General features: G+C 40.3%; 1 protein-coding gene across 2 annotated transcripts in view; it reads right to left on the bottom strand.

The window, feature by feature from the left end:
- SSH2 (slingshot protein phosphatase 2) overlaps window positions 1-14767 on the bottom strand; it is a 506736-nt gene that overhangs the window by 326915 nt on the left and 165054 nt on the right. Inside the window, exon 2 of one of the 2 annotated variants that reach the window (XM_069226264.1) lies at window positions 4656-4730. The exons of the other annotated variant lie outside the window; for it this stretch is intronic. Within the exon in view, the coding sequence (XP_069082365.1) occupies window positions 4656-4730 (75 nt within the window). The remainder of the gene's footprint in view (window positions 1-4655; window positions 4731-14767) is intronic. 2 annotated transcript variants of the gene reach the window in all.

Genomic DNA, 14767 nt, shown 5'->3' with positions numbered 1-14767 from the left:
GCCCCCCTCTAGGGCCAAAGCCCCTTCTCAGATCACAGTTCCATCATGGATAATAACACACCTCCCTTATCGCTGCTTACGCCACCATACAGATATCGCACACTGCCCCTATTTTCTATTATTGTTACCTTCTCAAACATCAGTGTCCATCTTTTCAGTCACTGTGCACTTCTCCCAAAACTGGCCCTCTCACATGTCCACCTCTTTCCTATCACTGCCCCTGCATTCAGTCAGTACTCACTTGTCCTATCAGTTAATACCTCACATCTCACTACCTACCTCTCCTGCCACTGCACCATTTACTGAACAGTGTCAACTTCTCCTCAGTCTTTCTCCCATAATTTCACTTTCTCTCGCCTATCACTCACTGTATTTCAGTCCTGCCTCCTCCCTGTTTCACCTGCTGCCCCTCTGCCATTGCCCCTCTCACCTGCTAGTGCCCCCCATTTATTGCTGACCATACCACTTATGTCACTTTCTTTCCCCTATTACAGCACTCTCCCTAATCACTACCCACCAGCTAATGCCTTTGAAATGTTGAGACTGCTGGGTTAAGAGGTGGTCTGATAAGTGTCTAACTCCTAGTTAGCACTACAAAAAATTAGGATTATCTGTTTTAACTAAATAAATTCACTGAACCTTCATCTTCAGCTGTCTTCCTGTAGCTCATCTGTGTCCCACTTCTCCTCAACCCTGCATCTGGACTCAGCTCTGCAGCATTCTCCAGAAAGCAGCAGTACTACTCTCGAAGAATAAGGACAAATACCTTTAAAAAGAGGCCCAAAACAAGGTTAACCCATACACTGATGATCACCGTCACTGTGTGAGATAACCTCCTCTTGGGTCTTTTTTTTGTTTTTGTTAAGAGACCGTTGTGCTTGCTCTGAAACCATAACATTAGTAAAGAACAACACAAAACGGCAAGCTGGTGTTCCTTTGTTGGGGACTCGTGTGCCCCTTGGCCATAAAGCCCCCCTTCTTATAGCACCATGGACCCCCAAGTGGGGCACGGCCCACAGTTTTCAGACCACAGTTGTAAATAGATCTTCAGGATCACTGATAGGAGATTGAGGCTACAGGGCAGACCTTTGGTCTTGAGTGTTGTAAAACGGGTCTTGAAGTGTAAAGAACAAGATTGCAAATATCTAGAGGTTAGGACAGGAGCAATAAGCACTGAACCTGTGGTTCTCATACTCTAGTGGATGTAGCCTGGAATACATAGGAATGGATATTAAAAATTGATCCTGGAGCAAAGAAGCTAACCACTAACAGAGCAGACCAAAATAATTTTGAGTTCAGAGAACACTTACCTGATTGCCTGAAGTTTGGATATTTTTCAATGAGATGTATGTGCTAATGAATGAATAATGTACTCTAGTGTTTCATTCATGTTCAGGTTGTTTTCTGCTATTGAGAAGTACCTTCGGGCTCTGAACTCAATGACCAGAAAATATTCAAATCTGGACAAGTGTGAAATTTGAATATGTATGTCTCAGACAGCAATGTTCTGCCTCGGACAACTGCAACAAACTAAAGATATGATGGTATGTCATAGCCAGAGGATACTGTTCCTGCACAAAAGGCATAAATGGTCTGCTTCAGATGAATGTGGAAAATACAGTGGGAGCAGCCATAGCCACCTAAAAGTGGCCAGCCCAGGAGATGAAGTCTCACAGTTATTTATTCCAATTCTAAAATTTCTCACCCTTAAATCATTACAGTAAGATCATGAAGCAGTACTGGCTACGGCGAGCTGCCAGCATCTCAAGATGTTAACTGAAATACAACACAAAAAGCAGAATGCAAATGCTCCATTGTGGATTAAAAATAATTGACCACTAATCGCTCAACAGTTGGTGTAGTTCAAGAAGAACCATCTCCAAAGCTTGCCACAGTAGAGTTGGTGCTTGTAAAACACAATATAATAACCAAGAAAAAAAAATATCAATATCACCAGAACCAGCCTGGACCTGTTACCTTACCCACCATCACAGCCCTCCTTTCTGCATCATTCCAAGCATTGCTGCTCATGAAAGCTATCAGGTCCAACAGGCATACAGAAGAATCAAAACCCCTAAGTTTCTATTCTGACCATGTTGAGGAGGTCTTCCAAAAGATTCTATTCGTATGCTTGGGCTGTAGGCCTCAAAGTAACAAAGGTTTTTTTTCCCTAGAAAATAAAAACCATTAACAGATGAAAAGCACACCGTTTCCAATCTTTTATTCCAAGCAAGATTCTGGAAGGCAATATAACAAAGCAACCAGAAAATTACACTGAGGACCACCTTCTCATTTTTCAAATGACATTCAAGCTTCAGACCAGCCTGGGAAACAAAGGCACAATGGTCGATATTTTGAAGACCTCATCCTCTTATACTCCCATTTGACGAAGACTAACAACCAGTTTTGATCCCCTCAACCTCTGCAACACAGTTGACCAAGAAATCCTGATCAACTGGCACCGAAAATAGGTAGCGGTGACAGACGAGACCGTAAATTTAATCCATTACTTTCTTTCTGACTGCAACAAACAGTTCAGAATTGAAACTTCAATGCCTTCAGTAAATGGCTTCTCACTTTCCCAAACATACTTTTATAGACATATGAGTTTCCTCCCTGCACTTATCTCGAATTAACAATTCCAAATCCAAACATATGCCAATGAAACTCAAAGTTATGTGATAAAAAATATCAGACTCAGATAAACAAAATGGCAGCCACATCAAATAGTGTCTTAAACTAGCCTTCTTCTAGACGAAGTACAATATTGTGTGTCCAGATAGAGAGAGATAGACCACAAATGGAAATTCTGCTCAACTATGGCACGAACATGATGATTTAGTTTGCTTGATCTCAAATTCTGGGCAGAACCCTAACCCACCCCTAAAACTGAAATACCTAATCCTCTGCTTTGATGCCGACTTCTCATCTTGTGTTAAAAACACTAATCTACGACTTGTGATGCTGTGGAAGGTGCTTTATTTTAGGAAACAGTCACAGGACGGAACTCAAAAAACACTGGATTTGACCCAACTTTTCGCTGCAACTTCAAGTACACATGTATTCCCAAACATGAAGTGGAGAAACTACTATGGCTCAACAGAACAAAGCTACAAAATGGACCGTAACAGAAAGACAGTTTGTCAAGCCTAATCAACCCTGAAAGTACTGCAGTTGCTCTCAGTGAATCAGACATTTAACATAAGGGTTGTATGCATCATGCATAACATCTTACAGCAGCTAGGGTCAAAAATACTTGCAAAAGTTATCACTTACAACGGCACCAGCTGGGAACCCGAGCACAAGCACTACCAGGTAGTTTTGGCAGGAAAAATTCAAGAGAAACTGACACAGAGGAAACAATGGCCTAAACGTAGATAGCGGGAAGTGCTTGCCCTACTAGTATTCTGGAAGATGTTGAAAAATACCTTTGTTGGAGGAGTCATTTCTTTATATAACTAAATAATTTCAAGAGTAGTCTGCGGTTTTCAAAGACAAAGTTATCTTGCCCATCAACTGCAGTTGACTTGAGACCTTATACTTCGGATATGGGATAGCTCACTTTGCAATATACAGCCCTTAGTTATCTGCTACAGACACTCACTGACTTAGTGAGGCAAAATGACCACATAATAGCATGTAGGCACTGTACAAACATATTCTGAGTTTCCTCATTATTAGCCATGTGACTGAAATTGAAAGAATACAGCATGGAGGCATGACAAGACCAGCAGGAGGCTAGGTAAGAGAGTTGTGATATAAATTGTAAGGTAAACTGTTGTAGATTCGACGTAGAGGCTATCTGAAGTCACTTGTCTTTCTCAGGTATTTCTCAACTCAGTCCTTTGGACTCTGACCATGAAGAGAGAGGGACGGGTCCAGTTGATTATATTGACATGTAACACTCACCTAAAAAACCCTTTGATGAAATAAAAAGCAATGTATAGAAGACCTTACTATAGCACGCCAAGCACAGTAAAAGAAATCAAAACGGAAGTATCATTTTAACATGAAAGTGCCACCTTGTAAGCCTCGACATAAAGGTGACATGACCTTTTTATGTAGACTACTGATAATCAGCCTGTTTCCACTGCTCATATTATTAAAGGAATGGAAACCGAAATACTGCATGTTAACGTGATTTGCCAATGATCACAAAATGTGGTAAAGAGAGGAAGCTGAGACTAGAATTTGAGTCATCACGAGTTCTCACCTTTGAAAAATATTATATATCCACAACGACAATTAACACTGCAAGGGGCAGTAAGAAAAATTCACGCTTTAAATGTGCATCTTTTCTGTGTATATGGTGGCAACAGGGCATGCCTACCTGTGCTCTCCAGTGCTACTGCACATTTGCCAAAGTTTCTAAACCAATTTCTGAAATGCTGGCACAGACGTGAGAGCCACGTGAATAATAACCAGACGCTTAAACTGGGAAGAGGTTGACGAAGCTATCAATAAGGTGCGACTAGAACTACAACTACAGACAGAATAAGGACATTAGAGAACAGTCTACAAAAATCTGATTCACAAAGTTAATTACACCTAATCAATGCCTGGGATCATAGTAACAGCTTCCTTTTAAAAGAAGTATAGTTAATTTTTCTACAATCTAAACAGTGGAGAGACATGCAGATTGTATACCTACGTACATGGGTATCATTTATGAGCTCTGGTTCATCCCTCTGACAGAAGACCTCATGTTCATTCTCGTCCAACTGAGCATTCTGCAATTCAAAGAACATCATATGAGTAGTCGGCGAGACTCAGTCGTGAACCAAGAGCATCCCAAGGATCGGAGAAAGAAAGTCAACCCAACAGACGACAAAGTAAAGTAAATAAGCACCAGCAAGAGCCCAAAGCATAGAGTCCAAAGCATAGAGTGCAAGGCGTTTCCTTCAAGCAGCAGCAGTTGCAGGAAGGTCACAAGCTGGAATAGTAGGATGACAGCAATCCAAGGACAGAACAGAAGAGGAAGAGACAAAGGGTGAAGTGGCACCATGTCTGAACGTAGGTGCCAAGGAACAAAGATTGGCAGGGAAGCATGAAGCAAACGAAAATAAAATTGCCAACTTTCATTTTCTGGCAAAACTCTCAGAAAATGGATAACGGCAAGAACTACCACAAGATCATTAACTTAATATTGTCAACCTCAAATGTCTACAGAGCCATAATGTGCTAAGATTTTCATCAATTGTTTATTAATTTCATATACTTTGTCTTAATTGATTTAAATATTTGATTCAAAGTATTCAGGACTAAAGAATTTGCATGTAAGGCACAGAATTGACTACCTGGTAAATTTCCTTGCTGAATTACTAATTACGAATCTGCTTAAAGCAGATTTCTTAACAAAAAAGCAGATTTCAAATCGTAAAATAGCAGTCGACAAGATGTCAATGGTCAAAAAGATGTTGAGATTTTCACTTATAAATCCAGTGACTGGTAAAGATGCTGGAGTCCAGAGTAACCACTTGGTGAAAAGAGGAAAGACTGTCATTATGATATAAAATGGGGTGGGGGGGCACAGTGCCCACTATGCCCTGTGAATAGTGAGATCTATTTTGTAGATTGGAATAGACTGTAGATTTGAATATTGATGCACCCACTCAGCATTTCATCCATCCTACATGTAAAATGATGAAAACTAAGTTGGGAAATAATAAGACTTGCAGTGCAGCAAAGTTGCAGGAACGTGGCTACAAGAGCAATACAATTATTAACTATTTCAAGAATGTGGGGTTACTTGCAGAACACCTGAAACCTACATGCACTCTCTTACTGCATAATCAACATTCAACTAAACAAGCAGTTGCAATGCAATGGGTCTCGCGTCTGCTCGAGTTAGAGCTATTAGCATTGTAAACTCCTAACTGGACTTTTCTTGCCACATAAATTGAAAATGAGAAGTAAAACAGTTTCACATAACTAACCAGACTTTTGTTGCCACATAAACTGAGAAGTAAGAGTTTCACGTAAGCGAGCCGACGGCCACCATCAGAGCAAAGCAGACACACAAAAGAAAACAGAAGTTAGCTCGTAGTGAAACGTATCAGCAAAAGTGTAATTATCCATGTAACTGGCAAAAGTGCAATTATCCATGTGACAGGGTGGATGTCATGCAAAGCGCTCAACTACTGCCCAGCGAGATCGCTCTGCTTAGGAAATAAAAAGAAATAGTGCAGAAGCCATTCGGAAAACACAGAGCCTCGTATGTTTTCAGTTGTTTACCAGTGCTCTCGAGTAGGGCTAAACACTGGAAAAGGCATGACTTACATATGCCTTTCACTAATGAAATCAGGCGAATTTTAAAAGGCAATCCCACGAACCACCCAAACTGATGGGCGTGGTTGAAAGCCCACAGAAAGATTACACCAGGGACAGAGTGCTTTGCGCACTCGACCCTAAAAATGCACGCCAGCTGCCAAACACGACCTCTAAGCATTGCTGAATGTCTGGATCGTAGATCAGGCAATCAGAAATCCCTCCAGGCCAGCAGGGATTTACAATGTCCCAAAGGGTATAGAACACCTTGAGTTTTGCAGCAGTAACAAAATACCGTGGAATTATGGGCAAAGCAATCCTTTTTGTATTTGTAGATCAGTCTCACTTCCTAATTCTAAAGGTGATTGTGACAAAAACAGTAGAATATTAGTGTACCACGGAGACTGGGTTAAATGAATAAAAATCAAGATAACCACATTAAGTCTTGCATAAGCCTCTAAAATCCTGTCGAAAATCACTTCTGCCAGCTAACAAACATTGCCGTCTCCATTTCTGTAGGGACAAGTTCTAAACCTGTTCTCCTTTATTCCAGAGTATGACAGACAGGAGTCAGAAGGCTACTGACACCCATGGACCAAGCACTGCAAGAGTCAATGCATATCACGAGGAATGATGGCTATTTGAGTAAGATGAGCTTTCAAATGACATTTTCTTTATATCTGCAGCTTTGGCTTTTGACTAGTACTAAATCTTAGAATTATCAAAGCATTAAAAGAGAGAAAACTAAGGTAAGGAGGCAGGAGGCAACGAAGCGCTGTTGTTGCTGTAACACATGTAAACATACATCCGGACTGTACATGTCACACGTGCGTTTAATAACAGCATGCAGTACAAACATCATTTGTACGGCAGACAATGTGAACCTAATCTTGTCTTGGCAATTAGGGTGCTGCTGAGCCACTCTATATAGAGGGTGCGAGACAGCGAAGACCAGCACAGCACTGGCAGACACTTCACACGGCCAGTGCTTCTCACGTCTGCTGAATGCTGAGAGGAAGTGACCGTGGAAAGCCAGCATGAAGAAAGGCTGGAGGCCATCCTATGGTGACCATCTATCCATGAACGGCTAAGCCTCGTGTATGGAGCAGCTAGCTATGAGCCACTTAAGACGCTCTAGAACGAGGGCGAGTCCGAGAGAGCAGGTTCGTTTGCGTCGTACTGGGGTAGGGCACACTCCAGTTCCAACACAACTGATTCTAGAAATCAGGCTCTTTCCTCAAAAGCAGAAATAATGACGAGTCTTTAAAAGACTGACCATTCCGTGTCTGAACGTGTAACATTTGTTTTTTACTGAATATTTTGCAGATGGTACTCTGCATCACGATTCGTAAAAGGCATTGAAAAAAAAGTGTGTCTCTCTATCCAAGATTTTGAAAGATTCCAACAGAGATGCAAGTCCGAAGAAAATGAATTTTAACTGAGTAGTCAAATGTTGCTGCATCAAAAATAAATAAATTGTGTTTTTTAACTATTAGATGAGGCTGCAGAGCAGCAGTATTAAAGAAATTGCCAATGGGAAGTTTATTTCAAGAAAGTAGAAATAGCGTAAGGGGTACATTCCGAATGTGACAGAATTAACTTGTTAGGGAGAGAGGCAACAGCAGCGACTTCATAATAAAATATGAAAGCTTGGTAAGAACTTTTCAGTATGCGATGAGTAACATGGTAAAGCCATTTTGCCCCTTCACCTCCAACATTTGGTCTAGTATTACAGCAAATTCTGGGTCTGTGTAGACCAATGGCAACACCACAAACCAATTCAGATAAAAGCATGAAATCAAGAAAAGAAGAATTCTAAAAACAATTAGAACATTGGAATGCTGGGGGCTCCATTGAAAACAATGGAGTTCTGCGGGCTTTTACTGGCCGGTAAAAGCCTGCAGCGCCAACATTCTAATGTTCGCTTTGTTCACAGCAACAGCTGTGAACAAAGCCTCACGGAGCCCGAGGGGATTTTTATCCCCTCGGGCTCCGTGAAATTTTTTTTTTTTTTAATAGAACATTCTGCCCTGAGTGGCAGAATGTTCTAATAGCCTTAGAACCCGCCTTAGCGGGCTCTACCGGCTATTAAAGTCCCTCTCCCTTGTTAAATGCCCTCACCTTCGGCTCGGGCATTAAACGCGGGAGCGGGCCTTTAATAGCCGGTAGAGCCCGCTACGGCGGGTTCTAAGGCTATATTACAACACTGGAATGTTGGGAGCTCCACTGGAGACAATGGAGTGGTCTGGGCTTTTACTGGCTGGTAAAAGTCCAGAGAGTCAACATTCCAATGCTCTGGATTATAATCCCCTTGGGCTCCATGAGAACTTTGTTTTATTTATTAGAACATTCTGCCCTCTACTGTTCTAATAGCCTTATTGCTCTTCGTAGCTGGGCTGTACTGGAAATTAAAGGCCCGCTCCCTTGTTAAATTCTCTCGACTTCGTCTCGGGCCTTTAACACTGCAGCGGACCTTTAATGGCCGGTACAGCCTGTTACGGCGGACTCTAAGGCTATAATAATGACAACAGTCTTGTAAAACATTGTATAGTGACTTGAACAGATAAAAAAGCAATTGCTCAAATCTGCTTTCAAAATTAGTCAGCAGAAGATACTTTAGGCAACTACCGAATGCAAAGGAATAAGTCATTAAAATTAGTCAAAGTTAATCTCCCGGTAACTGGTTAGATGGGTTTATTGAAGGCTTATTTCACCAGTGTTTTCGCAGGGAGAAGTCCTTCGAAAATGAGTGGACAGATATAGACAACAAATACACAAATCTCTCTTGAACAAGCCGAAGTTTGTAAACAGGTATTTAGGGACAAATCTATTGACGTGACTTTAACAGAGCTGAAATATTATTTAATATATACAAAGAGGGAAAAATAGAGGCCAAATGGAACGTCATCTTTTATTTGAGGCCTTTCTGAAGGAAAGTTTCCTGCCCTTATGCGAGCTAGCAAAGCACAAAATGTAACGAATCCGTACACTGTGCGCCTGTGTTCGACATTCGTGTAGAAAAGGAAAATCCTGCATGTTAATTAGATTACAATGTGGCAGAAGTTTATTAACTGGAAGGATCGGTACTGACAACAGTCCTTTACTGCATGAGACTGCTAACCCCCTCGACCCTACCCAGGCACAGTTTACTGTTTCATTAAATCCGAGATCTACACTGCCATATCCCTATTCATACTGAAGGCCCACCAAGCATTGCACCTACATTCCGCCATACCTCCATGCACATAGGCAAAGTCTCAAAATGGTGCCATAACCTGTACAATTTATTTTAGAAAAGGGAACAAAGAGTAAACCGTGTTCTGACAAATGGGAAGGGAAGGATTGGAACTAAAGGACTGATCTGCGGTTAAAGTGAAGTCAAGATTGAAAGCTGGACTAGAGGAAAGACACAGTTATTTCTTTCTAGGACCATTTCTTCATATACCACACACATTATTAATGACAGAAAGTTTGTTGAATGTCTGCATCATTGTTGGTTCCTCAGCACATAACATCACCACTCATTCTTCAGGTTGATTATAGTCATTGACATGGTGGATGGACATCAGCGGCCACTAAAGAGTTATGAGAGGCTGTCTAAAGTGTACACAAGAGCACCACCGAGCCGGCAATCCTGTGCTATGTTGTAATGCACCATAATTTTTATATCTCTAAATGATGGGATACTCAATAACGAAGTTGTTATCCTGTACTGAGAACTGCACTAGCATACGCTATAATATACTTTATTTTTTGAAGGTGCACGTAACCAAAAACAATAAACAGATCTATATAAAACAAGCATTTGCAATGCAATAGGTCTCACATTTGCTTGAGTTAGAGCTATTAGTGTTGTAAATGATTAACTGGACTTTTCTTGCCACATACATTGGTCATCCCTGCCGCATAATTTCGTCCTCTCTGCCACATAATTCCAGTGACCATGCATATAACTAAAGCACTTCCCTTTACCTTTATCCACAATCTGCAGCAAAAATGAAAGTATTGCCATTATTTATTATATTTTTTATATTATTGTTTTGGGGTACCCCCACCCCCAAACCTAGTGTGGGGTCCCAGAGATGACCTAGACAGAGGGACCACATTGTGCAGTGAGTTATGGGCAAAAATGTTTTGTAAAAGGAATGCCCCACAAAGCATTATGGGGCAAGTTCTCAAGTGCAGCGAATATTGTAGTATCTTGACTGTAATGCTGCGAACAGCCCCTAGAGGAAACCACTATAAAAATAACACCTGTAAGAAACATGGTCATGTAACCATAAGCCCCTAGAGAGCATAACCACATGAAAACAGAATGGAACGCAGTATACCCATACATTTAGCCCGTAGAGGGTGTAGTGCATTACACATTTTCAGGTCTAGCAGGCCAACTGCAATACTAAAAAGACATTGAATGGTGGGAGAGGTTATTATTTTGCCCTCCTCCCAACCTAGTGTGGGGACCCAGAGATGACCTAGACAGAAAGAGTGTGTTGTGCTGAACTATTTGATGGTGGGCACATTGGTATAGGACCACCACAGGCTGAGTTATGGGCAAAAATGTTTTGAAAAAGAAATGCCCCGCATTATGGGGTGAGTTTCCCGAGTGCAGTGAATATTGTAGTGTTGTCTCTCCTGCTATGCCGGGAGAGCCGCATTGAGGATTTCTCAGTTTTTTCTGTGTTAAATACTCCAGTTTTCATATTTTCAACTGCTAAACTTCTTAAGTGGTACTCATGTAAAGCGCTCCTCAGATTGAGGACGCGCTACATGAAAGTTCACGTAGTCACGTACTCAAGCGCTGATCGAGTTAGCACTATATGAACTTTCACGTCCACATTTAAAGTGCTCCGCCGATAGAGTTTGCGCTATATGAATCATTTAAAAATTATTAAATAAAAAAGAACCCTCGTCCAGCTTGCAGCCCTAGCTGAAGCATGCCCAACACAAGGAAGAGGAAGAAACAACATACGGCCATGCAGCGCAAAACCGCGAGGCAAAAGAAAAAGTAGTGCGCCACACTAAGGTATATGACCAATCATGCAATATTCCGGGTAACAGGGTCAGTCTCCAAGGTGGTATCAAAGCAGCCTAGATGCGGGGCAATAGTAATGCATTTACCTATGAAATCAAGGAAATTTCGAAAGGCAGGCCAAGGAACTAATGAAAGTGATGGTCATGTTGCAATCCCACAGATGTAGAGTACAACAGGTGGAGAGACAGAACTTGTGCGCTGCCTAGGTTTGACCTAAAAAGAGCACCACCACCTCCCTTCCAGGACTTCCATTCAAAAATAAGGCAAAGAGTGATGGGCAGATAAATATCATACACAAACTGGAATTTAGTGTTTGCTGTAATGCACAGCAATTTTTCAGTTTGGTGCAAATCGATCCATCCCCAAAAAAAGAAAACAGAGTTCTTAAGGTTACCATATTTACGCAGCTCCATACTCAAACCTCAGTTAAACATCGAATTGGTTGAATAAGGCTAAACATGTAGTTACAGCCACACAGAGGTTCAAAGATCCTGGCCCGGGACCTTTCTATGCACAAAATAACTGTCCCCACGTGGAAGCACGGCATGCACACCCTACTTTCAGACCGCTGTACAGCACAGACATAGTGAAAATGCTTTTCATCGGAGTTTGACTTTGGACTTGGCAGACTAAATATGCCTGATTCAAGGTCATCCATAGTCAAGCAAAATACACATACATTCTAATACTATTTTTTTTTATTTAGTTAAGTAGTTTTTGCTGTTCACACGCCAAAATACATACTGGATTTAGAAAACGAAAATGTTATTTGTGTATGGTTCATATTATTAGCCACCTTAAAGCAAACTTTGAAACAAAGAATCTATGTGGAACAGACTAAACTTCAGTCCGATTGTAACCAAAGATATTAGTAACCACAGGTACACACCAACAATAAAACTACTCATTGGATTTACACCAAACCACACTAACGGGCCATACTAAGTAAATATTTTTCTGCATTATAAGTGTGGTACAATTCCATTCAGTGGGTTATTGCTGTAGAAGAGAGTGAAAATTACCATGGGACTAAAAAAATGGTAGATTCTAATTTTTTACTCCTTGCATTAACTTTGTCTTTATTAACGGATCTGCACAAGACTTAGTGTAATGAAATTAAACATGACACAGTTGCCAAATACTAAATCAAAAAATTGCTTTCCAATGGAAACAGAAACTTAACAGTAACTTTACAGACATTATCCTCCACTCTGTAGTATATATAGAAATTTAAATAGGTCACATAATGAGGCTCCATGTAGTACAATCTAATATCATCATCAATAGGTTCTAGTGCTGAAAAAAACTATCAGACTGAAAGCCACATGAGCTGCAAAATGTCACCAGAAACCCAGTGAGATAGATTCAATGGACCTTAGTTCACGGTCTCCTTCATGGATATTTAATCACATTTATTTTGACCCAGTTTCTATAAAAATGAGCCTTTTCAACAGGAGTTTTAAAAATAGTTAAAAGGTTTGTACTAAACATAAAGAAAATATTAAACAGCATTGCAGAAGAGATGGGGTTGCAGCAAGTCCATGTTTTGCTTAACCAAGAATCACAATCCTGCAGAAGTCAGACGTTTATGAAGCTGCTCTCTCCAAGGTATGGCTAGAAATAGGCCCCAATACCAATTAGAATTAGAAATTATAATTAAGAACGTTGTACTACCCTCCAGTGGGCTTATATAATTATTCATATATAATTCTTATGTAATTCATAGTTTCTACCAACTGAATTCATTCAACCCAATAAAGCCATCAAATACTGAAAAGCACTAGACATTGCCTGACTTTATTCCATCCAGGTCAGTAGGCAATTAACATGGCATAGAATTTACATGATAACATCCCCAAGTCATGGAATTGATCTTCACTGCAATGTTTTATTCAGCACCCCCTTTGTGAAAGGAAAACAAAATCTGAACAAATCTGAATAAACAAAATCAATTGACAACTTAAGAGACATTCATATCCTTGAGGGAACGGAGGTAGAAAATTCAACTAGTTGTGGTTTACCTGGAGCGGTCATCACTAAAAAGGGCTGGGGATGGGGGAAAGAGGACTAACTGAACTTAAGTTATGTACTACATACATACGTACATATATATAATTATATTTATGCAATAGCAGTGAAAATACATGTATTTTGAGAAACTGTGTCAATAAATATGTATTCGTGCATTTATTACTAGGGTGCAAATATCAAATTACAATTTATTACCATAGTTCAGAACAAGATGACAAAGCACTTTACACTGCCTCAAGGACTGCATGCAACGATTACATTACACAGGGAAATAACACCCTAACAGTTACCTTTTAAATGTGATTTTATTTTGCTACACAAATGTAATCCCTTGAATCCTGGTTCTGGTGGTTAAATACATTTTATTAAAAGAAATGCACTTGAAAAAACTTGAACGTATTATTTTGGTGTTGTATTGATTATTGATATGTTAAAGTAATTTTTCTTTTCATAATTATAAGCACTCTGCTGGGCACGTCATTAACAGGTATTTTGCTGAATGTTGAGTTCTGAGTCTTCAAAACCTACACCATCACCTGTGTAAGCCTTGGGCTTCTGGTCTTGCTACCCTGAAAGTCATGTGCTAGTGGAGTGCACTTGGCACTCCATAGTAAGTCATAAAGGGACTTCACACACACGAATGAGTCCCAGTAACCGCTTTGTGCAATCGGACCCCATGTGGGCTCTGACAATCTGGATTCGCAGATCTCACATTGAATAGACAAAGTAAAAAATCTTCCCTTGTCCAACCAGATTTTCTTTTACTTTTCAAATATGGATGTGCACATCCTCTGTTGGCCCAGATTCGTGGTGCAACAGTGGAATAAAGGACAAGATATGTTTATAACTTAAACCTTTAAAGTTGCTCAATGCATTTTTAATGCAAATATCTCATAATGGCTTACACTAAACTCTGAGTAAAGTTCTAGATTGATGTCAACTTTAGTATAACTCCATAAAGCATGTTCTTCTGTAGACGAAAGCTAACATTACTAGGGGAGCTTGAAAGGAAAACGCTTTGTCAGATGCCGCCAAATGTATTAGTGAATGAAAAAGACTAAATGGAAAATGAGACATTCGTGTGAGAGAGAATATACTTCGTTATTGAACTTTGTGAAACAGTATCTGAGGGCTGAAAAGATGCGAGTGCAACAAACCTTTCTAATATATTAAGAGATAACAAGAGGTCTTGAATCCCTGAATAACACTAGAGCGCAAAGGGATATAAAAACAAGGAAAGCATGCTGTGCTAGCAAACATTTCAGGGTGCACTAATGAGGTCAGTGCGTCTCTTCGTTTGAACGCTGAACTCTATCGGCGTGAACAGAATCATACCTACACTTCTTGCTTTAAATAATTTCAATAGAGTTTGTCGGGAATAATATTCTGAGGTTGCAAACACTGGGAAAATACAGAAGATCATGTTTTCTTACA

This window comes from Pleurodeles waltl, chromosome 3_1 (assembly GCF_031143425.1).
Source record: "Pleurodeles waltl isolate 20211129_DDA chromosome 3_1, aPleWal1.hap1.20221129, whole genome shotgun sequence".
NCBI lineage: Eukaryota > Metazoa > Chordata > Amphibia > Caudata > Salamandridae > Pleurodeles > Pleurodeles waltl.
The sequence above is the reverse complement of the archived record's forward strand: the minus strand, read 5'-3'. Positions and strand labels throughout refer to the sequence as shown.